The 22,614-nt window shown below is 53.6% G+C and overlaps 1 protein-coding gene across 1 annotated transcript in view; it reads right to left on the minus strand.

The window, feature by feature from the left end:
* Positions 1–21,416, minus strand: part of Pde6b (phosphodiesterase 6B) — a 62,402-nt gene extending 40,986 nt beyond the window's left edge. Inside the window, exons 1-3 of the mRNA XM_077803366.1 lie at positions 20,949–21,416; positions 7,532–7,684; positions 6,814–6,903 (exon numbers count right to left, since the gene is read on the minus strand). Coding sequence (XP_077659492.1) covers positions 6,814–6,903; positions 7,532–7,684; positions 20,949–21,416 — 711 coding nt within the window. The remainder of the gene's footprint in view (positions 1–6,813; positions 6,904–7,531; positions 7,685–20,948) is intronic.
* Between the last annotated feature and the right edge of the window lie 1,198 nt (positions 21,417–22,614).

The following is a 22,614-nucleotide window of genomic DNA, read 5'->3' on the forward strand; positions in this document are numbered from 1 at the left end:
GGACCCACCACTGAGCCACAGAGAGCAGAACAGAGAGGACAGGTAGGAACAGAGACCCAGAACCCGACCAGGACCCACCACTCAGCCCCAGAGAGCAGAACAGAGAGGACAGGGAGGGACAGAGACCCATAACCCGACCAGGTCTCATCACTCAGCCCCAGAGAGCAGAACAGAGAGGACAGGGAGGGACAGGGATTCAGAACCCAACCAGGACACACCACTCAGCCATACAGAGCAGAACAGAGAGGACTGGGAGAGACAGGGACCCAGAACCTCACCAGGACCCACCACTCAGCCACAGAGAGCAGAACAGAGAGGACAGAGAGGGACAGAGTCCCAGAACCCGACCATGAACCAACACTCAGCCACAGAGAGCAGAACAGAGAGGACAGGGATGGACAGGGACCCAGAACCACACCAGGACCCACCACTCAGCCACAGAGAGCAGAACAGAGAATACAGGGAGGGACAGGGACCCAGAACCCGACCAGGACCCACCACTCAGCCACAGAGAGCAAAACAGGGAGGACAGGGAAGGTCAGGGACCCAGAACCCGACTAGGACCCACCACTCAGCCACAGAGAGCAGAACAAAGAGGACAGGGAGGGTAGGGACCCAGAACCCGACCAGGACCCACCAATCAGCCACAGAGAGCAGAACAGAGAGGACAGGGAGGGTCAGGGACCCAGAACCCGACCAGGACCCACCACTCAGCCACACAGCGCAGAACAGAGAGGACAGGGAGGGACAGAGACCCAGAACCCGACGAGGTCTCACCACTCAGTCCCAGAGAGCAGAACAGAAAGGACAGGGAGGGACAGGGACCCAGAACCCGACCAGGACCCACCACTCAGCCACACAGAGTAGAACAGAGAGGACAGGGAGGGACAGGGACCCACAACCTCACCAGGACCCACCACTCAGCCACAGAGAGCAGAACAGAGAGGACAGGGTGGGACAGAGACCCAGAACCACACCAGGACCCACCACTCAGCCTCAGAGAGCAGAACAGAGAGGACAGGGAGGGATAGGGACCCAGAACCCGACCAGGTCTCACCACTCAGCCCCACATAGAGCAGAACAGAGAGGACAGGGAGGGACAGGGACCGAGAACCACAGCAGGACCCACCACTCAGCCACAGAGAGCAGAACAGAGAGGACAGGGAGGGACAGACACCCAGAACCCTAGCAGGTCTCACCACTCAGCCCCACAGAGCAGAACAGAGAGGACAGGGAGGGACAGGGACCCAGAAACCGACCAGGACCCACCACTCAGCCACACAGAGCCGAACAGAGAGGACAGGGAGGTACAGGGTCCCAGAACCCTCCCAGGTCTCACCACTCAGCCACAGAGAGCAGAACAGAGAGGACAGGGAGGGACAGAGACACAGAACCCAAACAGGACCCACCACTCAGCCACAGAGAGCAGAACAGAGAGGACAGGGAGGGACAGACACCCAGAACCCTAGCAGGTCTCACCACTCAGCCCCACAGAGCAGAACAGAGAGGACAGGGAGGGACAGGGACCCAGAAACCGACCAGGACCCACCACTCAGCCACACAGAGCCGAACAGAGAGGACAGGGAGGTACAGGGTCCCAGAACCCTCCCAGGTCTCACCACTCAGCCACAGAGAGCAGAACAGAGAGGATAGGGAGGGACAGGGACCCAGAGCCCGACCAGGTCTCACCACTCAGCCACAGAGAGCAGAACAGAGAGGACAGGGAGGGACAGGGACCCAGAACCTCACCAGGACTCACCACTCAGCCACAGAGAGCAGATCAGAGAGGAGAGGGAGGGACAGGGACTTAGATTCACACCAGGACCCACCACTCAGGCACAGAGAGCAGAACAGAGAGGACAGGGAGGGACAGAGACCCAGAACCCGACCAGGATCCACCACTCAGCCACACAGAGCAGAACAGAGAGGACAGGGAGGGACAGATACCCAGAACCCGACCAGGATCCACCACTCAGCCACACAGAGCAGAACAGAGAGGACAGGGAGGGAAGGAGACCCAGAACCCGACCAGGACCGACCACTCAGCCCCAGAGAGCAGAACAGAGAGGACAGGGAGTGACAGAGAGCCAGAACCCGACCAGGACCCACCACTCAGCCACAGAGAGTATAACAGAGAGGACAGGGAGGGACAGGGACCCAGAACCCGACCAGGACCCACCACTCAGCCACAGAGAGCAGAACAGAGAGGACAGGGAGGGACAGGGACCCAGAACCCAACCAGGACCCACCACTCTGCTATAGAGAGCAGAACAGAGAGGACAGGGAGGGACAGGGACCCAGAATCTCACCAGGACCCACCACTCAGCCACAGAGAGCAGAACAGAGAAGACAGGTAGGGACAGGGACCCAGAACCCGACCAGGACCCACCACTCAGCCACAGAGAGCAGAACAGAGAGGACAGGGAGGGACAGAGACCCAGAACCACACCAGGACACACCACTCAGCCACAGAGAGCAGAACAGAGAGGACAGGGAGGGACAGGGACCCAGAACCACACCAGGATCCACCGCTCAGCCACAGAGAGCAGAACAGAGAGGACAGGGAGGGACAGGGACCCAGAACCTCACCAGGACCCACCACTCAGCCACAGAGAGCAGAACAGAGAGGACAGGGAGGGACAGGGACCCCTCATCCCCATGAGATCTCAGTCCTGTTCCACAGAGTTTTACCACATGCATAAAAAGCAGAAACAGAGACCCATATAACTGTTGACACCAAGACTTCTGCACTTTGATTTGGAGGGACACCATCAAATCAGAGTTAGTACTGTCTTTCCTAAATGGTTGAAATTGAGCAGGTAGACACCTATATTAAATCATGAATCTAGGGCTGGAGCTGTAGGTCTGAGGCAGTGAGCTGCCTAGCATGCATGAGGCCCTGGGTTCGATCCTCTTTACCATATAAAAATAATCAAATAGAGGCATTCTGTCCATTTCCAAACACAATAAAATTTAAAGAATTAATCTAGGCCATAGTTTAGAACTTTTATAAGATGAATCTGAGCCTATGTAAGACACAGGTATATAAGACATAGGTATATAGGATATTGACACAGGAGTAATCTGGATCTCCTGTGGTTTGAGAGGAGATTTTAGGTGCAGCATAAAGTATGATGCAGTAAGAAAAAAAAAAAATATATATATATATATATATATATATATATATATATATATATATATTGTTTTTGGTGATGGAGATTGACTCAGAGCCTTGTGCATGCAATGCAAGCACTCTATGAAGTGAGCTACATCCTCAGCCCCACAAAGAACATATATGATATAGCATGGATCCTGGTTTAGTGGCACCCACCTCAATCCCAGCAACTCAGGAGTCTGAGGAAGTTGGATGTCAAATCCAAGGCCAACTGGGACAACTTAGAGAGATTCTGTCTTGAAATAAAAGGGCTGGGGATTCAGTTCAGGTTACTGAAGTGAATGGAAATTCAGTTTCTGAATTCCCAGATTCTGGGTCTCTGTTCCCCCTGTTCCCATCTGTTCTAAGCTGAATGCAGCACTCCTCAGTTAAATTCTCAGTGTCCCCCCTCCAAGGTAAGTGTGTAAGAAACATGCTCACTTGCCCAAATCCAAAGAGTGGACTGAGACCACAGGCACAGAGAAGTGAGGCTACTAATGGCAGTCCTGCCAGAGCGGATGTCAGAGAGCAGGCACATCCAGACCAGTCTCAGTCACTGCTCACTCCCTAGTGCACAAGTCCCGCCCCTTATGCCTTGCTGGTTGACCACAAGGTGCGTGGTCTTCTCCAATGTCCCCTAGGTCTTATTATCTCCTGGTTGGGTCACTTGAAGAAACATTCTTTCTGCTGTCCCCGCGTTGATCTTCCTTGACCGGGTCAGTCCTCCCCCACCTCCTGTTTGTCACAGGGCTGTGAATCTGTCACACTGAGGCATTAACTGCTTGTAACTTTCCATCCTTCTCTCCCCTACTGCTGTTTTTCCTACATCCCAATATTACATTTAAGGCTAAATACTCATATTCTGAAAATGGATCACTGGACTTTCTATATCTCAGAAACTGGACTTTACTAAAATTTAAAATTTCTTTTTTCTTTTTTGCCAAATATACTATTAATAGAGTGAAAAGACAAGCCACATCCTGGGGGAAAACATGTGCAAAGCACATACATGTTCATGAGCTTGTGTCCAAATATTCAAGAAACTCTTAAAACTAAGCCATAAGAAAAAAGCCCAGTTTAAAGAAGAGCCAAACAGACACCTCAATAGAGAAGAAGACGTGCTGCGACAGTAAGATTGCCGCCTCCTGGCCCTGGCTCTGTGATCAGTCACGGGCCCTAGGCCCCACTCGGTGGACGCGGAGTGCGCGGGCATGCAGCCGGGGGGTCCTCATTCACTGCTGCCAGGAATGAGGTGCAGCTTCTCGCGCTTGAGCATTGTCAGGCCCTGTGAGCTGGCAGCGGTGCCCCCTGATGTCCAGCCTACTGAGCTGAAAGCTCCTATCACACAAAAACCTGCACACAGATGTTCATGGCAGCTTTAGAACCGCCCCAAGCTGGGCTCTAGGAAGATGCCCTTCAGTGGGTGAGGGGTGGACAAACTGTGGTAGATCCAGACCAGGAAATATTCCTGAGCAATAAAAAGAGAGAGTGATCCCGTTACAAAGACACACGGAGGGACCTGTGTGCATGTTGCTAAGTGGAAGAAGCCACATGGAGGGCCACACACTGGAGATACCAACTGCCTGTGTTCCAGAAAAGGTGGACCCATAGCAGCTCTGTGGCTCCCTGGGATCAGGTGGGTGTGGGGAAGAGAGCAGGTGGCTGGGTGTTTTTAAGGAAAGGAGGTCCTCTTTATGACACTGTGATGGTAGATATATGTCATTATGCATGTGGTGAGGCCCACTGCACTTTTCAAAGTGCAAAGACTAACCTTAATGAGTGCAAACAAATCAATTAAGTGGGTTGACGGATTCAAGGAAGAATACAGGCTGTGACAGGAGACTTTCACGGCATTACAAATGTACTACTATACTCCCTTTCTGCAGGGTCTGGGGAAAAGGGGTTTGTTTCTGTAACTTTGGAAATGAGTGGCATCTGTGAGACTGAGGGCACAGGAATCTGTGTAGTGCTGTGCTCGGCTGGATAAAGGCTAACGATCCTTACACCAGGTTCTGAACAAGCGAGTGAGTGGTGAGGGGCGGGAGGCAGGATGGTGGGAAGTTACACATCACCAGAGGAGCAGGCTGAGCACTCATGTTTAACCTCATCCAGAAGCAGACAGCTGCATGTAGAAATACAGACATGAACACTCAAGTTAGCACTCTATGTCAGCAGACAGGGTCTGGAAGCAGGACTCCCCTGCAGCAGAGAGCATGCGCAGCGCCTGGTCTTGTCTCCTAACTCCACGTTCTGATCAAGGGAACTGTCAGGAGCTACCTCATAGGAACTGAGCGCCTCTTAGCTTTGAGCGATGAGAGTGAGGAGGTGTGGCGAGCAGCCACAGGCTGTGTGTGTGTGAACTACGGGCCCTGAGCGCACAGGGTGGACTGGACTGACGTTGCCCCTCTGTTTGGGCAGGCCTCGCTCTGGTCTTTCCACTGGCTCTGCCATGAACCCCACACAGCTCCTGAGATGGGCATGGTCTTCCCAGATGTCAGTCAACCTGCTGACAGCAGACATCTAAAGCTAGACTCAACCCCCTGAAATCTGACCCCTTGCCTCATTTGAATGGCTTCTTCCCAATAATAGGGTTCAGCATGTGCTCCATGCTCTTCCACGGATCCCGAAGGTCAGGGGAGCCCTCGCAGGACCCAAAGAAAAAGGTATTTCTCTGTCTCTGATTATTTCTCGCAGCCCAGTTCACTTGGAGTGACCCTGAATGTTTAGTTGTGGAACATGACAGGAAACAGGTCTCCTTGGAGCAGGAGCCAACCCAGGACTGGGCAGGAGGCGTACAAAGAAGCCTGTATATCTTGTAGTGCCAGAAAGTTCAGACCCTAACTTGAGTTGAAGAGGTCCAGGAGCCAAAGGTGAGTCAGGGTGGGGTGGGGTAGCACGAGAGGCCTAGGCAAAGCGGCCTCTCATTTTTTCTAATAGGTTTGCAGCAGGGGACCAGGGCCTGGCACATTGTAGCAGAAGCAGAGCAAGAAGTGGCACAGAGGGCCTGCTGCCTTCCATGGCCCTAGGGCACCCTGGGCATGGTTTTCTCAGTCCTGGACCCTTGTACTGCCTGCTCAACATTTATTCAGGCCTCAGGGTGAGGGGGACTCAGGCTGTAGGGTCCTTCAGGTACCTCTGCAGCTCAGGGTGCACTGGCCCTAGGGGATACCCCACCCCCACCCCATGTCCCTTGCTCTCACAGAGAGTAGATTCCAGTCTCAGCCAAGGCCAAACCTGCCAGGGAGCTCAATCACTAAGCTCCAGGACTCCGAGCCATCAGCCCCTCCATGGCCGGCAGGGTGTGTCTGGAAATTGTGGGACCTCCTGCACTTCTGCAGGCACCTCTCCCTCCATGGCCAGGATTCAGGTCAGTGGAGGGTCCTGACCCTGCAGAGTTCTTTCCTGCCCCCCAGCTTCAGCTCAGTCACAGAAGACAGTCCCTGCCTCCTGGGGCAGCCCCACCTGCCCAGGTGAGCACAGCATCTCCACTACCCAGCTTCATATGGGCAGGGGCAGGAGCAGAGGACTGGGGCCCGCCTGACCAGAGTCATGCCTGGCCCACACAGAGCATGACTCTGTCTTGGCCACTCATGAAGATGGGCCAGCTGAAGAGCACAGAAGGCCAGGGCTGGAGGCCAGCCCTGCTGCACTATACATACCTGGCCTCGGCGTGTCTCACAGTTGTGAAGGTAGCTCAAGTGATAGATCTTCAGGTTCAACCCAGCGAAATTCAGGTATTTCTTGAAAACCTGAAAGAGCCATTGTGAATCAGGAGTCAGCAATCCCAGGTTGCAGAAGGAATGAGCACCCAGGCTGCTGAGGACCACCATACATGCACAGACATGCCGGCAACCAGTTCACACACCTATTGGTATGGACTCACACAAGCTCAGGTGCATGGTGCAGGCCCATGGCTCACATACACTGTGTGCAGAGGGATGTGACTAACAGGTGTGCAGACAGACATGGCTCACACATAGGCATGCAGAAGAGATGTGGCTCATGAATAAGTGTACAGAAGTGTGTGGTTCTAATACATGGGTTTGCAGAGGGACGTGGTTCACGGGTATGCAGAAGGGACGTGACTCACAGTTGTACAGGGAGACATGGCTCACACATGGGTGTGCAGAAGGGATGTGGCTAATGCATAGGTATGCAGAAAGGCATGGTTTTCATACATGGGTGTGCAGAAAGAAGGGATGTGGCTCACACACAGGTGTGCAGAAGGGATGTGGCTAGTGCATAGGTGTGCAGAAGGGTGTGGCTCACACACACAGATGTACACACAAGTGTAGGCGGGTGCTAGCGCAGCACTGCAGCTAGGAGACCGTGCAGCAGGAGCATGTAGGGATGTGGTCTCAAGCCCTGCACACTCACATCTTCGTCTTCGCTGGTGAAGCAGGGGCCACTGAGCTTGTTCACTGCCATGATCACTGCGACGACTTCCTTGCCGTTCATGATGGGCGTGGCCAGGATGCTCCTGGTCACGTAGTCTGTGAGCTCATCTGCGAAGGGGCTGAAGTGGGGATCCTGTGAGGGGAGAAAAGCCTGCTGAGGACAGATCCCTGGCTACGGCCGGGCCCCCTAGCGTGGAGCTCTGAAGCCACTGCCCAGTTCTGCACTGAGGCCAGGGCCCCTGCCTTGGGCCTGGATGTGGTCACAGGACAGGAGCTGAGAAGGCAGCCTGGGGCTGTGGCTGCACCAGGCCTGCCCCCCCTGAGCAGGTGACCCCTGGCCTCTGGCTCCTGGAGAGGGCTCCCTGGCTCCTCTCACTCTTCCTGGATCCAGGACGGCTGAGTCTACCTGGCCACTCCATCCCCACGCCCTCCTAGGCAGGCTTTACCCCCCAGGCCAGCTGCCCTCCTCTTCCCAAAGGGTGACTGTGGCTTCAGAGCCACAAGCCCCATGCCTGACACATTGCCTGGGCACTGTCACCAGGACGGGAGCCACTGGTGAGTCAGGCTGAGGACGCCATTCCCCAGGGCCTGTCTGCCAGCCCCTTTTGCCCCAGGGTCTGCTCCATGGTTGCCCACCACAGTCCTCTTTTTCCTCCATGATTAGAGCTTTGTCCACCTGAGGCCCCCAGGGAGGCTCCTCCTGCTCCCCCAAGATATAGAGGGACTCCTGTCCCTGGTCTGGGTTCTGTATCCAGAAGCAGCAGTTGGCCAAGCCCTGTTCAGCCTGGACGCACTGAGCCAGGTAAGTCCCTAGAGGCCTTAGAAGATGGGACATGGCCCTGCCTCCTCCACTGCTTTCTGGTTCTGATCTTATTGGCATGAGGCAGAGGAGCTCTGACACGGGGACTGCAGTGCATGGCTATGGCCTTGCCTTGCTGGGTCTGGCATCCTCAGCAAACAGGGCCCAACCCTGTGTTCCCCCATCCCTGGTCACCAGTGCAGCTGCCCAGGTTGGCCCCTGGGCTGGAGAGGAATTTCCTGCCAGTGCCCTTGCATTGGCTATCACTGTGCTGTGACTTCCCACCCTTCTCTGTGACTCGGTCCCAACCTGCAGCCCAGGAAGTCCATGCTGTGTCCCACTTCCTGGAGAACAGGTCATACCCAGACCTCAGGTGGATCTCCCTCGCCCTGGCACCCAGACCTCAGGTGGAGCTCACGCCCCCACCTGGACCTCAGGTGGAGTGGCTCTCCCTGGCGCCCGACCTCTGATGATGCATGTTACTGGCCATGGATGGTGAACCATGGTCCCAACTCTCTTCTCTCAAGAGCTTCGTCGCCACCAGTCTTTTCTCATACTTGGTACCCCACCTTGTCACTTCTCTGGTTTTTAGATATAACCTACAGTTATTTGGGGCCCTCCACCTCATGCCTGTCTTACTGTATTTGTCTCTCCCCTACCCGTGCTCTCCCTCTGCTGGGACTCCAATGTGCCCAGAGCCTGGTTCACAAGGCCGTCACCGTCCCCCTCCTCTGCCTGTGCTTCCCTTTAGCACTTGCCAGTGCTGAGCTCCCTTCTCCTGCCACAACTTGCTTCCCCGTCGTCCCGGGGTGGGTCCTCCCAGCTCCCCTTGCCCTCAGTGCTCTTGGCACCCTTATGGCCATAGCCTCTGTCCTCCTGGGTGATCTGCTCCTTTCTCAAGCACCTGGGGGCCGCTCACCTTGTGCCAGACACCCTGAGCCCAGCACTCGGGGACCTTCAGCCTGTGGCCTATGACAGTCTCTTGGTGTGTCCTTGGGTGTATTAGAAGCCCATCACAGCCCTAGGAGCAGGGCAAATGACCCTGGAATCCAGTTGGTGGCCACCATCTTGGCTCCCTGGAAGGTCTGTCAGAAGCTGTCCCCTTGAGCAACAGGTTTGAAGGAGGCGCCCTCCTCCCTTGGGAAGGCTTTGCCAAGTCCCGGCTGGCACTGTCCTCCTGGGCTCTGGGAGCCTGGAGGAAGGTTCAAGCTTTAGACCACAGAGCACTCTGTGATGACCACCACTGACCTTGAGTGAAGGGTACCTTTGCTCATTGCCCGGTTCTCTCCTTTCCTCAAATCCCACCACTCTACTGCTCACTCATAGCCAGGTGGCACTCAGGTCAGCCAGGCTGCTGCTGCCTCTGTCCCTGGCCTGGGTGGCCCCTTCCCATCACCCAGTGCCAGCAACCCAATGTCAGCCTGCTTTTCTTACTGACCTTCATCCCCAGGATATACATGGGTATTTGAAAGCAAGGGCCAGCATGCGGGCTCCCTGCTGGGTTCCCGCCTCCCTCCTTGCTCCCCATGGGGCTGTACCCCTGTGGTACAGGAGACTCCTTGCCTGCTCATCTGATCCACTCCACTGTCCACCCTGAACAGTGACAGTGGCCGAGAACCCCCCAGCTCCCAGGGACCCTGAATCAGACTCTGATATGGACAAGTCCAGTGCAGTGGGGTGGCCTTGCCTGGACTTCTGGGACCCTTTTGCCCATGGAGGCTCCTCTCACGTGCCCCGACTCTCCAGAGTCTTGCTGGTTCCTGTGCTTCTGCCTGTTGTGCCCCTCTCTTGTCTGAGTAGTGTTTGGGTCCAGTAAAGCACGTTTTCCAGGCCGTCCTGCTGCCTTTTATGCAGGGACTCAGGGGTCAATGGAGGAGATCTTTGAAGACCCCAAGTGTCCCTCCCAGCTCCTGCTCTGTTTCAGATCAAGCCCTCCAGAGGAAACCACAGGGAGCCAGACAAAACCAGCCAAGGGCTGCCTCTTCTAGGTGTTTGAAGTAAACTTTGCTTATTGTAACCTCATCTCTTTTAAATTTTTTTTTAGTTGTAGATGGACACAATATCTTTATTTTTATTTATTTTTTAATGTGATGCTGAGAATTGAATCCAGGGCCTCACGCATGCAAGGCAAGTGCTCTACTACAAGCTACAACCCTAGCCCTATGTCCTCTTCTTAACACTAAACTCCCCACTCAAAGTCATTCCTGTTCACTATCTTTGAACTTCTGTGTCTGAGGCTGCATGAGCTGGAGTCTCCCCAGTGCACACACCCAAGGGGGCTCTCCCACGAGCCTGCCTTGCCTCCTGTACTGGAGATGCTATCTGGGGAGTTGCCCCAACACATTCCTAACCAAGGGAAATAGATTTCCTCTGCAATTAAGGGCAATTTCCAGATAACTCGTTCCTGCAGGATTCAAAACAATCCCTGAAAATTGTTTTAAATTCTGAACTTCCTCATCTGAGAATAAAAACTTCCTCCTTCCAGGAAGAGACTGAGGTGCCCTGGCCAAATCTGCAAGAATGGACTTCTTGTCTTTTATCTGGCTTTGCCGCCTCTTCTTTTGTAAAAGCTTTCTTCACCCCTGAGTTCTCTGATGATGGTGATTTCAGACCAAACAAAAGGTCCCCTCTGTCTCCCTTTAAAGCTAACTTTATATGAATCTGTTTTTCTGCCAATTTGAATCCCAGTATTTGTGGCACAGCCAGTGGCAGGGTCTAGCCTCTTTCCCCATGGTAGCAGTTTGAAAAATTAGCAGCCAGAGCAAGGATGGTGCCCTGGGACTGCATAGCTATGGCAGCAGTGTCTCTAAGGAAGAGGAGCTCCACTGCTTCTGGCCAGTGGAACCTACCTGCAGGCGGAACTCCAGGGGAATCCCAGCAGCTTCCAGAAATGTCATCCATCTTGGGTTTCCCATCCTTCCTGTGGAATACTCAGCCTCTCGAAAATGTTTTGGGGGTAAGGACAGGAAAGTTTTGGTTTGGACCGATGAGTCCAGCTGGGTTTTCTCATCAGGGAGCACACTGAGACCCTGAGTGGTTCTTTTTGCAGTACTGGGTGTTATGCTGTCTTGTGGGGCTGTGATAAACCATTTGCTCTTGAGGTACTGGTTGATAAGATGACGATCAGAGGACAATATTTCTCAGTAATTATATTTATTTGGAGTTCATTGCTTTGGTTTGAAAAAAGATTACAGCATGGCCTGGGTTATGGTTTGGACGTGAGGTGTCCCCCAAGGCTCCTGTTAATGCAGGAATGTTCAGAGCTGATGCAACTAGACTGTGAGAGCTGTAACTCATCAGCCATGCAGTGAGAATGGGCTGACTGGGTGCTAACTATAGGCAGGTGGGGTGTGGATGGAGGGGTGGGCACTGGGGTTGGTCCTGGGAGATGCATCTTCCCTGTGGCCTCCTCCTTCCTCTCTGCTTCCTAACCCACCGTGAGCTGAGCAGCTTTCCTTCCCCCACGAAGTGATGCCTCACCTGGGCCCAGAGCAGTGGAGTTGGCCGTCTGTGGACTGAGACCTCTGAGACCATGAGCCCCAATGAACCTTCCCCCCTCTACGTGGTTCTCCTTGGGTATTTTGGTCACAGTGAGGTAAAGCTAACACAATCCATACATCCATGGAGAGCATGCTGTGCTCTGTTCTGAGCTACTCCGTGACATGTAGAACAGCAGTTTCCAGGCTGTACCTAACGGTTTGCTGCTCTATCTTGTAGAGCAGTAGTTTGCCATGATCTACTCCACTTTGAATTCAACTGCTGAGGTGGATGACTCCACACTTTGTCCAACCATCACCTGCTGCGCACCAGTATAAGGCACAAACTGGTAAATAAATTACTCATGCAAACGAGAATGACTACCTCTGAACTTATCAAGTTAATCAGAAGCACAGAGTGCATGGGTGCACAGATTCATATCAGAAAAACCAGGCTCACAAGCTTATTGAATACCCCAGACCACCAGTTGATGCAGCCCCCTCACTCAAGATCTATAAAATGAGGGGTACCCTGAGACTAGACATGCAGCACTCTGACCCTGTCACCTGGTCACTTGCCATGTACCTGGCCCAGGAAATTGCCACAATGACAAACCTCCAAATCTCTGTCCTGGGCTTTAGCATGGTGCAGTTTCTCCTGCCTATGATGGCCATGGCCACACATGGTCCACTCCAAGCTGACACTGTGAAACTGCTGTCAGGACCTCGACCTAGAATAAGTCCCTGTGCTCCGACAGCTCCAGACCCTGAGCAAGTCCTAGGCTCCTCACCGTGTCTGACCACCTATGTGACACTCTGCCTGGGCTCTCAGTTCAGCCTCCAGGACCTGTGGCTGCCTTGACCCTTTCTTAGCCTTTCAGTAACCCTACATATATAATAATGTCACATGTCACGTGTGACTTGAGTGTTACAGATACTGAAAAAAAGAAAAGGGAAAAAAGAACCTGTGGCTGCAGGGCTCACGACTACCAGGTGACCTGCAGGTATTCAGTGAGCTGCCTGGAGGAGGGTGGGACAGCCATTCAGTAAACTGTGATGTGGAAAGACGGACGTGTCTGCTCTGTTGATGACAGGGCTCACGACAATATTGAAGGTGTGTGCTAGTTTTTGCAACTTCCTTATGTGTGTAAATGCCACGGCTGGCTTCGTGGGCTACAGTCCCCATAGCTTCAGAGACACAGCTCCACCTACTTTGCTAGATGGGGGTTTCCATCTGAGAATGAGCTCCGATGCTGGGTGGAAGGGACTCCTGCTTCTCCCCAGGTTGGTCAACAGTGCTAAGTTTACTTTTCCTTTTTCCACACCACCTATTTCTCATGGGAGCCGGCAGACGCCTGGCCAGGCGGGACCCAGGCAAGCTCCCTGGGCTGGTTGGAAACAAGTCACAACCCCTTCTTCACTCCCAATCGCAGGAGGTGCTCCAGCTTTGCTCCCACCAGAGTGACCCGTGCTCCCTGCTCCCTTGGGCCTGAGTCCCACAGCAGGCCCTGGCTAGGGCTGGGGAAGGTGTGGGTGGGGTCCCAGGCCTGGGCGCCCCAGGAAGCGGGGAGGTTGGGAGGAAGGCCCTGTGTACAGAACCGAGGTTTCCAGCTCCATGGGGTGTAGAAGTTCGCGCAAAGCCTGCAGGTGCTTGTGGCCAAGGCCCTCTTCACTCCCAAGCCCTTTCACCTGCTGCCTTGGCTGTGCCCTCTTGGCATCTGGGACCACGGAATGATAGGTGGGGCCTCAGGCGTGGATGCTGTCCAGCCCTGCGGCTGCTTTCTCCCCTCCTCCGGGTTGTTTCGCATTGCTCCTATAGACCCAGGCAAACTGGGCTGGGAGTGGTGCCAGGGCGGCTCTGCCAACCTGAGGTAGCTGCTATCCCGAGGATGCTTGGGCTGCTCCACCCCGGGGTCTGTGTGCCGCTGGCACCGTGTGACAATCCTCCTAGGAGGCTTCTTCAGCGCTCTCCAAGGCGGCATCTCACGATGCTCTGGGCACCTCCCTGGCCAAGCTGGCTGCTGCCTGCACCTGCAGACCGCCGAGCTCCACAAGCCAGCAGCTTACTGTTCTCTTTCTGTCCAACATCTCTGCTAGCCTGGACCTGCTTGAAGGCTCTCTTGGTGCTACCTGTACTCCATGGCCACGCTCTGCTGTTCCCTCAGTACACTGAACTCCAGAGTCTCTCTGATTACTAAGGGTGATACATCTGGTGTCCATAAGTGGGACCAGAAGCAAGACCACCTTGGAAGGACCCTGTGGCTCCTGAGACCACAGTGCAGCATAGAGGCCTGGGTTTGTCCCCAGGGCTCACCTTTCTGTCTGGGGAGACTTCTCCCAGTCCAGGCCCCCCTTTTGGTGGAGGCCCTGCTGACCTTATTTGAAGTCTGATTTAAATGCCTTGAGTAAGGGACCTTGAGTCTTTGGGGACTCTGGGAGCCTCTGTCTTTCCTGGGCACTTCTGTGTCCTGCTAGAGTGGTGCCTTATGTGGCTCTAAGTGCCTGTGTTCACAGCTAATCTGAAACTGGGAGCACTCCTGTGTGGTCTCTTCTGGCTATTTGTGCATCTGGACAGCCTGGACAGCCCCCTGGGACATGGCTGGCTGGGAAATCCATGCACATCTTTGATGGCACAAGGCACCCGGGACATTTGTTTCCTGGGGCCATGCTAACTCCCAAGCACAGACACTGCTACACTGAAATGCAGCTCAAGGCCAGAATGCAGCCCTTCCCTTCCCTCCCTACAATCCCTCTTCCTGCCTGACCCCTTCGTGCTGAGGGCTGAGGTGACCCAGCTGCCAGCAGGAAGCTTCTGAGGGAAAGGAGAGACGCAGGATGCCTAGTGTCTCTGTGCCTGCACTTTTGCTATAGGGAGCAAGGCTCATAACTGTTGTTCCTTAGGAGCAGGATGTGCAGCTTCCATGTGCGCCGGGGCCCTGCTGACATGCAGAGGCAGCACCTACCCTGGAGGGTACAGGGTCCAGACCAGAGGAAGCCTTAGGCTGGGCTCAGCAGGGTGGCCTCTCCACAGCCTCTCAAGGAGGCTGTATGCCCTGCTTTTAGGAGACCACTGTCTCCTCTAGCATCCCTGGTTTAACTTCCCTGGGGTCTTTGCTCCTACCAGGGCTCCGTATCACATGAGACCTGTGCTGTTTTCATCTGCCACGTTAGGGTTAACTCTGGACCAGTCAGGACCTAAAAGGCATCAACCCACTTGCTCGGAGACTCAGACAAGACCCGAAGACCCCAGAAAGGAGCCAGAAAATGTTTTGTCACTGTCTGCTCTAATGCCAAGCTGAAAGATGGGTTTTATTTAAAAGGAAAATTTGAAATTATGTCTGTGAATTTGTTTTCTGTCTATGTGTGTGCTCTGTATCTTAAGATTTTTCTACCATGGATTTACAAGAGCTCTATTTTTAATTGTCTTAGAGATAAATGGGTGCTCATAAATCAAATTTACTTAGAGACAAATGGTTGCTCATAAATTAAATTTAAGCTTGCTAAAAATATATAGTAGTTAACCCAAATGCTTTTCATTCATGTAACTTAGATGAATCTTTCATAAGTAAACTGATTTTAAGTTTGTCAGATGCCCAGTACTGTCCTGCACACTTCTGACTTGTTGCCACAAAGCTCTTAAACATCAATCCAACCTCAGAGTAAGACTGTCTGCTCCTGCATCTCTGATAAGCAGCCTTGAAAGGCACCATTGGCATCCTGAAACTGAGCTCTTCTAGGCTGTGAGTACTTCAGCACCAACGCTGGGTGGCAGAAGCACAGTCTGACCCCAGGGCAAGCAGGCAGACGAAGGGCCATTGCTCCTGGGCATTAAGTACACCCAGGTAACTTGTAGGGCTTTTCTGTGACAGAGAAATAACTTGAAATGAAGCTTATGCTAGCCTGATGTTTAGTTTTCTTATGCAATAGAGATATGATAGTTAAAAGTAAATAAATTAGGTAAATGCAAATGGAGTAGGTGTTCATAAATGGACGTTTCATGTAATTAGAAAAAATTAGAAAAAGTATCTATTAAGTAATAGATACTCATAATATGTCTATGTTACTTCTAAGTTGCTGACATTACTGAAATGTCAGTTGCTCTATGAGGAATCGTGTTTCAAGAAATCATGAAATCTGTCTGGTGAACTGTCAGTGTGTGGCAGGCAGTTTGAAATGGCTCTCTTCCTGGGTTTGTTCAGTGAAAATTAAAGTTACCAAGAATTAAATACCCTGATTTACACACACACACACACACACACACACACACAATGTAAAGAACACAAAAGGAAAATGACTTCTTGAACAAGAAAGAATAAACTTACGGCTATCATGTCACAAAAGGGATTTCTGTGTGGTCAAGTTGTTAAAGTTGTTGATAGGTTTCTGAAAATCTAGCATGATATACTGGCACAAAACTAGAATCTAGCCCACTATGCTGGAATCAACAGGTGTTCTGAGAGTAACTGATCTGCTCAGGAAGAGTTTGCAAGAGGTCTTGGTGTTTAATTCTGAAGTCAGTCTCTTTAAGGCTCAGCGGCCCCGAGCGGCCCCTCTCTGCCTTGCCCTGTGCAGCTGACTTCTCAGCTGAGGTGGTGGTCCCTTGGTTTCTCGGACCCACTTCTGTGAGGCCCTGGCTCTTTCTTCCCTGTTCTGCCTCTGTTCTTGTGGCCCGGACTGGAGCTCTGCCTGTCTCCAGGCGCCCCTTGGTGTGCCTCCTCCGTTACCTGGCATACTCGTGGACCACGTCTGGTCACACTCAAGGGCCCCTCCAGGGGTGGATCCCAGGCTGTCTGAGCAGGGGCCCAGGGCCACCGCCGGGTGGCATTCTCTCTTCCTTGTCATAACTGGCCCAGGAAACAAAGCGTTTTGTGTCTTTGTTGGTTTTTCCCCATTACTAGAAAAACTGAGCCTTAAGAGAGTTGTTTTGCTTTGCCTTTTCTGACTCCTAGTTGTCACTCTGGTGAATGGCTTTTTCTCCATGAGCTGTGATCCTGCTCTGAATAGATGTTTTAAAAGCCCTGACAGCTGTGGCTGCCAAGGATCCACTAAGGATCAAGGTTCTACATTAAGTCTTTTTCACCCCAAACTATCTGGAGGCCTTCCAGTTCAGCCCTGGAGGACCTCAGAAGACTCACCATTCACCTTGTAGAGGTGGGGCCGGGGCCTGGCAGGACATGGGGCGGGGGGGCTGTGAGCGGGGCCGTGAGCCCATCTACTCCGTGTGTGCATGCTGGGAGATGTGTTGGTGCGAATGTGCTGAGCTGGTGAAAGGGAGTTGGTCCTGGTGTGACACGGCCAGAGTGGCCGTGCCTGGAGATGCCAGGTGATGAGGAGCCAGCCCCGCGCTCTTGCCCGGATTCCAAGCGCAGCTGCTCTGTCTTGCCCCCAGCTTTGATTCTTCTACAAGAAGCATTTACTGTCAGATTTATGGAAAGGAGTATGACAGATACACCTGAATACAGGTTTCCGATAGCCCTAAGACCACTGGACAGTCGGAGTTCCCAGAACTCTGGTGAGGAAGCTGGTGCGAGCCTATGACACTGTTCCCTAGGCCCAGGGGACCAGCTCAGGAGACCAAGGGGCTGCTGGAATCTGGGATTTTATGTCTAGTGTTTGAAACATTGTTGCTCTTTTCCTGACTGTTACAGTTTCCTAGAGTGGAGGAGACTTTTTTTGAGCTCTCCATGTTGCTGCAAGTTGGTAAACAGACTTCTGTAAACAATGGCAGCAGCATTTACTTTCCCAAATTAAAAACTGTGTTTCTAATGCTTATGGGGATGCAGCTGCACGCAGAGCTTCAGAGCTTCAGAGGGACAGTTCTCCCCACCGTGACCACCCCGGCTGGGAGGGTGAGAGTACACAGCTGTCCCCTCCCAGGGCCCCGGAGCCCTGGAGGCAAGGCCCTACGGCCAGCTCAGTTTCCACCTCCTCTGGCTTTCTGACCTCCTAGGTCTCTAGGCCCAGATTACTGCATGGCAGGGCCCTTTTCTCCTTGCATTTATATAGACAAGCGAGCCAAATCTGGTAAGACTGAACTAATTTGAGAATTAAAGAGGTTATCTTTGGTGAGAATCAGTATGAGTATTGGAAAACTCTGTAAGGAAAATCTAAATGCACTTGTTATTAGTTAATCGCTCTGCTCACTGCTTCTGTTTTTAAAAATTATCAACCTGTGGATCAGACTGGATCCTAAATTCTTCCAGCTTTCTCTAATAATATCTGCTACAACTATCAGACCTAGATCAGAGACTGCTCTTTCCTAGGGCCCCAGAGCAGGGTCTGGACCACCTGAGGTGACCACAAGGGGACAGAATGTGCCTGATATGGCTGCAGAGTCTGTCCCCAGCTTGTTGGCACACAACCAGACATGTGGGAACCACAGTGACACTCTCCTCCTTTTCCTTTGGGCCTGTCTTATGCATCTGGTGCCAAGGTGACAGTGACGTAGTGACAACCTCATAGCCAACTCTGTGACTCTGACCTAAGAAGCCCTCTGGTCCATCCAATGGGTAACTTGGCAATATCACTTTTCTGTTCAGAATGATATTAGTGTAAAATAAAACATTCTCCTTATCGGGAAGGCATCACGTTGGACATTAATGGGTAACCCTGCTGCAGCCTGTCTATTGCTTAAATGATAAAATGTGCCAAGACTCTATACACAGTGCTCCAGGGAAGCCTCAGGGAAACTGAGATCAGCTCCACAGAATGAGCACATAGGCTCTCGCTGCCTCTGGTTTCCCCAGATGCCCATGTGGGTGTCTGACTTGGCATCTTTGAGCCAAGGTCCACAGCTCAGAAGCGTTATGAAAACCAGGGTTATCATATTCCTGTTATTTTGCATATTTCCTTGTAAAATTGTACCTGCCGTCTTTGCAGAAATACAACTCCCAGCATAATTATGTTGGCCCAGCACTGAGATGGTCCAGCAAGGCCACACCTGGCAACAGCAGGCAGATGGACTCACCAGGACTCTTCTTTCTGGCTTCTGTGTTGCTCCAACATGGTTACAGGGTTTCAACCCAGTCTTCCATGTGGGACCTGGCCAACCATCTGGGACAGGTCCATTCAGCACCCAGGGACATGTAGAACCTGCCTGCGAGTTAGTTCATCAGCAAAGCTTTGGAGCAACTTTGATCAAAATGGGGGAGCTGTGAATGTTGACCCCAGGATGAAATCATTCCTGGCAGTCCTGGGCAGGATTGGGTCTGGGGAGCAGGAAGGGTGGGGGGGCTTGTGCCTTTTCTCTGAGATGAACACCTTCTTAAAGGCTTTCCAGAGAGATCCCCTCCCATTGCACGCATGCCCCATGATGGCTGCGCCTGGCACTATGTGTAGGGATTTCCATCACATGGCTCTTCTTAGAGCTTTCCGAGGTTCCACAAGTCAAACAAGTTGTGGATACCTCCACTACACTGAGCAGCTGCTGTCTGACTGGGGACCAAGGGACTCCACAGGTAAGCGGCTACACGAATCCTCCCTGTTGGTCTTTAAAAGTCTTTGCCTGGCCTGGACTCCTGGAGTGGGTCCCACTCCGTTCCCCTCTGGTGGTTTCATAGCTGGTGCCATTCCATTCTTACAGCTTGACCTCCTCCTTGTGAAAGCCTTGTCCAGGGGCCGTGGACCATGATGCATGGCTGGATTCTGACAAGTCAGGGGCAATAGAGACCCAGCGTCCTCCTTCAGGGATTGAGCTTTGAGGCCCTGTCCAGTCCTGGGCTCTAGGAGTCCTGGGCCTGGCCTAAGACCTGGAGCAGCCTGCCACCTGGTCTTAGGTTCTGTCTCCACATAGGCAGCCCTGGGGTCCGGAGCAGATGAAGCTGGAGACCATGGGCTCAGGCCCTGCACCTCCTGGTAGCCCCCCAGCTCCTGGCACTGTACACTCCTGAGCTGGTGTTTGAGCAGAGCCCCACCAAGCAGCCTACTCCCTCTACACAGCCACACGTAGGACAGACCGCTGGAGAGCAGGGCCACCCCCCACCAGCCTGACCCCTGGAGGTCTGAGACCCTCAGTGGCAGAAGGATGGCCTGGTGGCTCAGGGAGCCATTTTGTCACAGCCTGCTGTCCCCACCCTACCCTACGCTGAGTATAAGGATCTACCTGCATTTGGGACAGAGGGGAGTGAGGAGAGAAGAGAGGAGGGAGGAGAGGAGCGAAGGATGGAAGGCTGGAAGGACGAGGAAAGAAAGGAAAAGTGAGGGTGGGGGAAGGGAGAGGGAACCAGGATGGAGGGGAGGTGATCAGGGTCCCAGACATCAATCACATCCTGACATTCCACCTGACTCATGGTTGACCCATTTTTTAGAAAGAAAGTGAGGACCAAGGTAATCCTGGGGATTACCAAATCCAGGTCGACGGGTGCTGCTGTTTATAGCAGATAAGAGTAAGAGGATTGCCGCGGCCTGCTCCTTCCCTGGGCCCAGGAGCAGGGTGGCAGCTGCACCTGGGGAGTGGGCAGCCCCACTAGGATTCCCTCTCCAAGGCTCCTCTTCCATTCTGAGCCCTGAACCTCGTCATTCCCCTGCCCGGCCTTGGACCTCATGCATCCCCACCCAGCAGCGTGGTGTTCTATGGGGTCAGGTCGCTCCTGCTTCTGCCAGGGCTGGGAGAATGGGGCTCCTCTTCCTGCTGGCCTCTGCACCAGCCCTGGCTCTAACCCCTCCAGGGCTGCCACCTCAGCCACTGCAGAGCAGGACTCTACACGCCTGCTGGCCAGTGTCCCCACCAAGATTGCCCTGAAGTTGCCTCCTGAAAAACCTCAGGGTCTCGTGGTCCACACTCCTACTCCATGTACCAGGGGTCCCTGGCTTCAGGACCTGTATGCAGAAACCTTGGTGAGATTTCAGCCAGACCTGGGTAGCCCTGGGCCTGGCCAACAACTTGAGCTTGAAGGACTTTCCAGGACCTTTGAACTGCACATGGTGGGAGCTTTCCTGGAGCTCTTTCTACTGAGTGTGCAGGTGGCCAGCTCCTAGGAGGCTAGGCAGGAGACTCAGCACACTGTGACTGGGCACCAGCGGGGGTAGGAGGTGGGCACACCAAGAACTCCTCTGTGGGGAGCAAGCACTGCCCAGGACAGGAAGCCAGGACCTGCATGGGCACCTGCGGCTGGGGTGCTCACCTGGGTCACGTCCGGCACATTCACCATCTTCTTGGTCTGAGCCACATGGCCCACGACTCCGATGTCCAGAGGGAACACAATCTCAGCATCAGGGGGCACCAGGCAGTCCTCTAGGGTGCTGCCCGGCTGCACGCTGAAGAGCCGCGTGGCGAGCTCAGCCATGCCGTTGCGCTGGCGGTACATAAAGAGGCTGCAGCGGTCAGCCTGCAGGATGGTGCAGAGACGCTGCAGGAGTGTGAAGACCACGCGCTCCATGCTGACGTTCTCTTGCATGTCCTGCACCAGCGCAAATAGCGTGGTGCTCTCCTCCACCTGGCACAGCTCTCGGAGACTGCTGCAGTCCACCAGGCACCCGTCCTCACAGGCCCCAGCCACATGCCCAGGGCTCAGCTGCTTCTCAAAGTACTGGTGGGCAAAGTCAGGGTTCCCGTCCAGGAAGCTGCGCACCTGCTCCTCACTGAGGCTCATGGTGTCTGCGGCTGTGCGCCACTGCGGGGTTTGCATGGACTCTGCAAATACCTTCGTCAGCAAAGTCTTTCTTAATGATGATTAGGGAGCCGGGGGGAACAGCTGACTCACATCCACAGAGGGGGCTGCCCCCACCACCCTCAGACCCAGAGTCGTCCCTCCTCTCCTGAGAAAATCGGCCCCCCGGAATAGGGGCTGGGGTGCCTGGGGGCTCCTGCCTGTTTCAGGGGCCATGGGCAACTGGGGGCAGGCATGTGGCTTCTGGTGGAACAGGCCCTGAGCTCTGACCCATAGGGGATAATCCCAGGAACACCAGGACTCCTGCTTCGGGAGCCCTTGGGGATTCGGTTGGTCTGACAGGCCATCTCGGGTCCTCCGGAGGTCCTGGCCTGGGCTCAGATTTGCTGGGAGGCAGAGGGCACTGGCTCTGCCTCCAGGAGGTACAGACTACTCTCGAAAGGGAGAGGGAGGTTGGGGTAGCCATATTTGGGGGAAGGTATTGGCCAGGGGTAGGGGTGGGACTGATGTGGGGCTCCAGGCAGACAATCCCCAGCACCTGACACATTGTGTCTGTGTCTCAGATGGAGTCCAATTGCCCAGACAGCAGCTGGATAAGGGCTTCAACAATTTGCTCCGGGTGTCCTGCAGATATTAGCTTCTGTGTGAGTCATGACAAGAAAGTTTGGGTAAGAACTAAGGACAGAGCTGCTCTGCCTGGCTCTCTTGCAGCAAGCAAGCCCTTTTCACGCAAAACAAAGGAGACTTCGATGCTGGGCTTGTTTTGCATGAGTGTGCAGGCATGGGTGCGGGCATTGGATTGGGGTGCATGCCTGGGGGTGTGTACATGCATCCAAACACATGAGCTGGGGGCAGGAGCAGCTCTGGGATGTAGACAGCCCAGAGCACCTAGCCCTGTTTCTGGAGGTGCAAGCAGATATTTTCATTGACAGGATTTCTGGATACTCTCCTAGACAAGAACCAGGAATCACAGCCCTGAGTCTCCAGCCCGGCAGCAACCTGGGATGTCTTTGCATCATCCTCATCTACTTCTTCTACGTGCTACTGTACTTTCAACGAAGGCACGTCTGGTTCTCACACCCTGTGCACTGTTGGTGAAGACTGAGTGTACGGCATGTGCCTTTAGCATCTTCTCAGCACAGGATTCTGCTCTGGAAAGCTTCTTCAGGCGCTATGCTGG

This window comes from Urocitellus parryii, chromosome 10 (assembly GCF_045843805.1).
Source record: "Urocitellus parryii isolate mUroPar1 chromosome 10, mUroPar1.hap1, whole genome shotgun sequence".
Taxonomy (NCBI): Eukaryota; Metazoa; Chordata; class Mammalia; order Rodentia; family Sciuridae; genus Urocitellus; species Urocitellus parryii.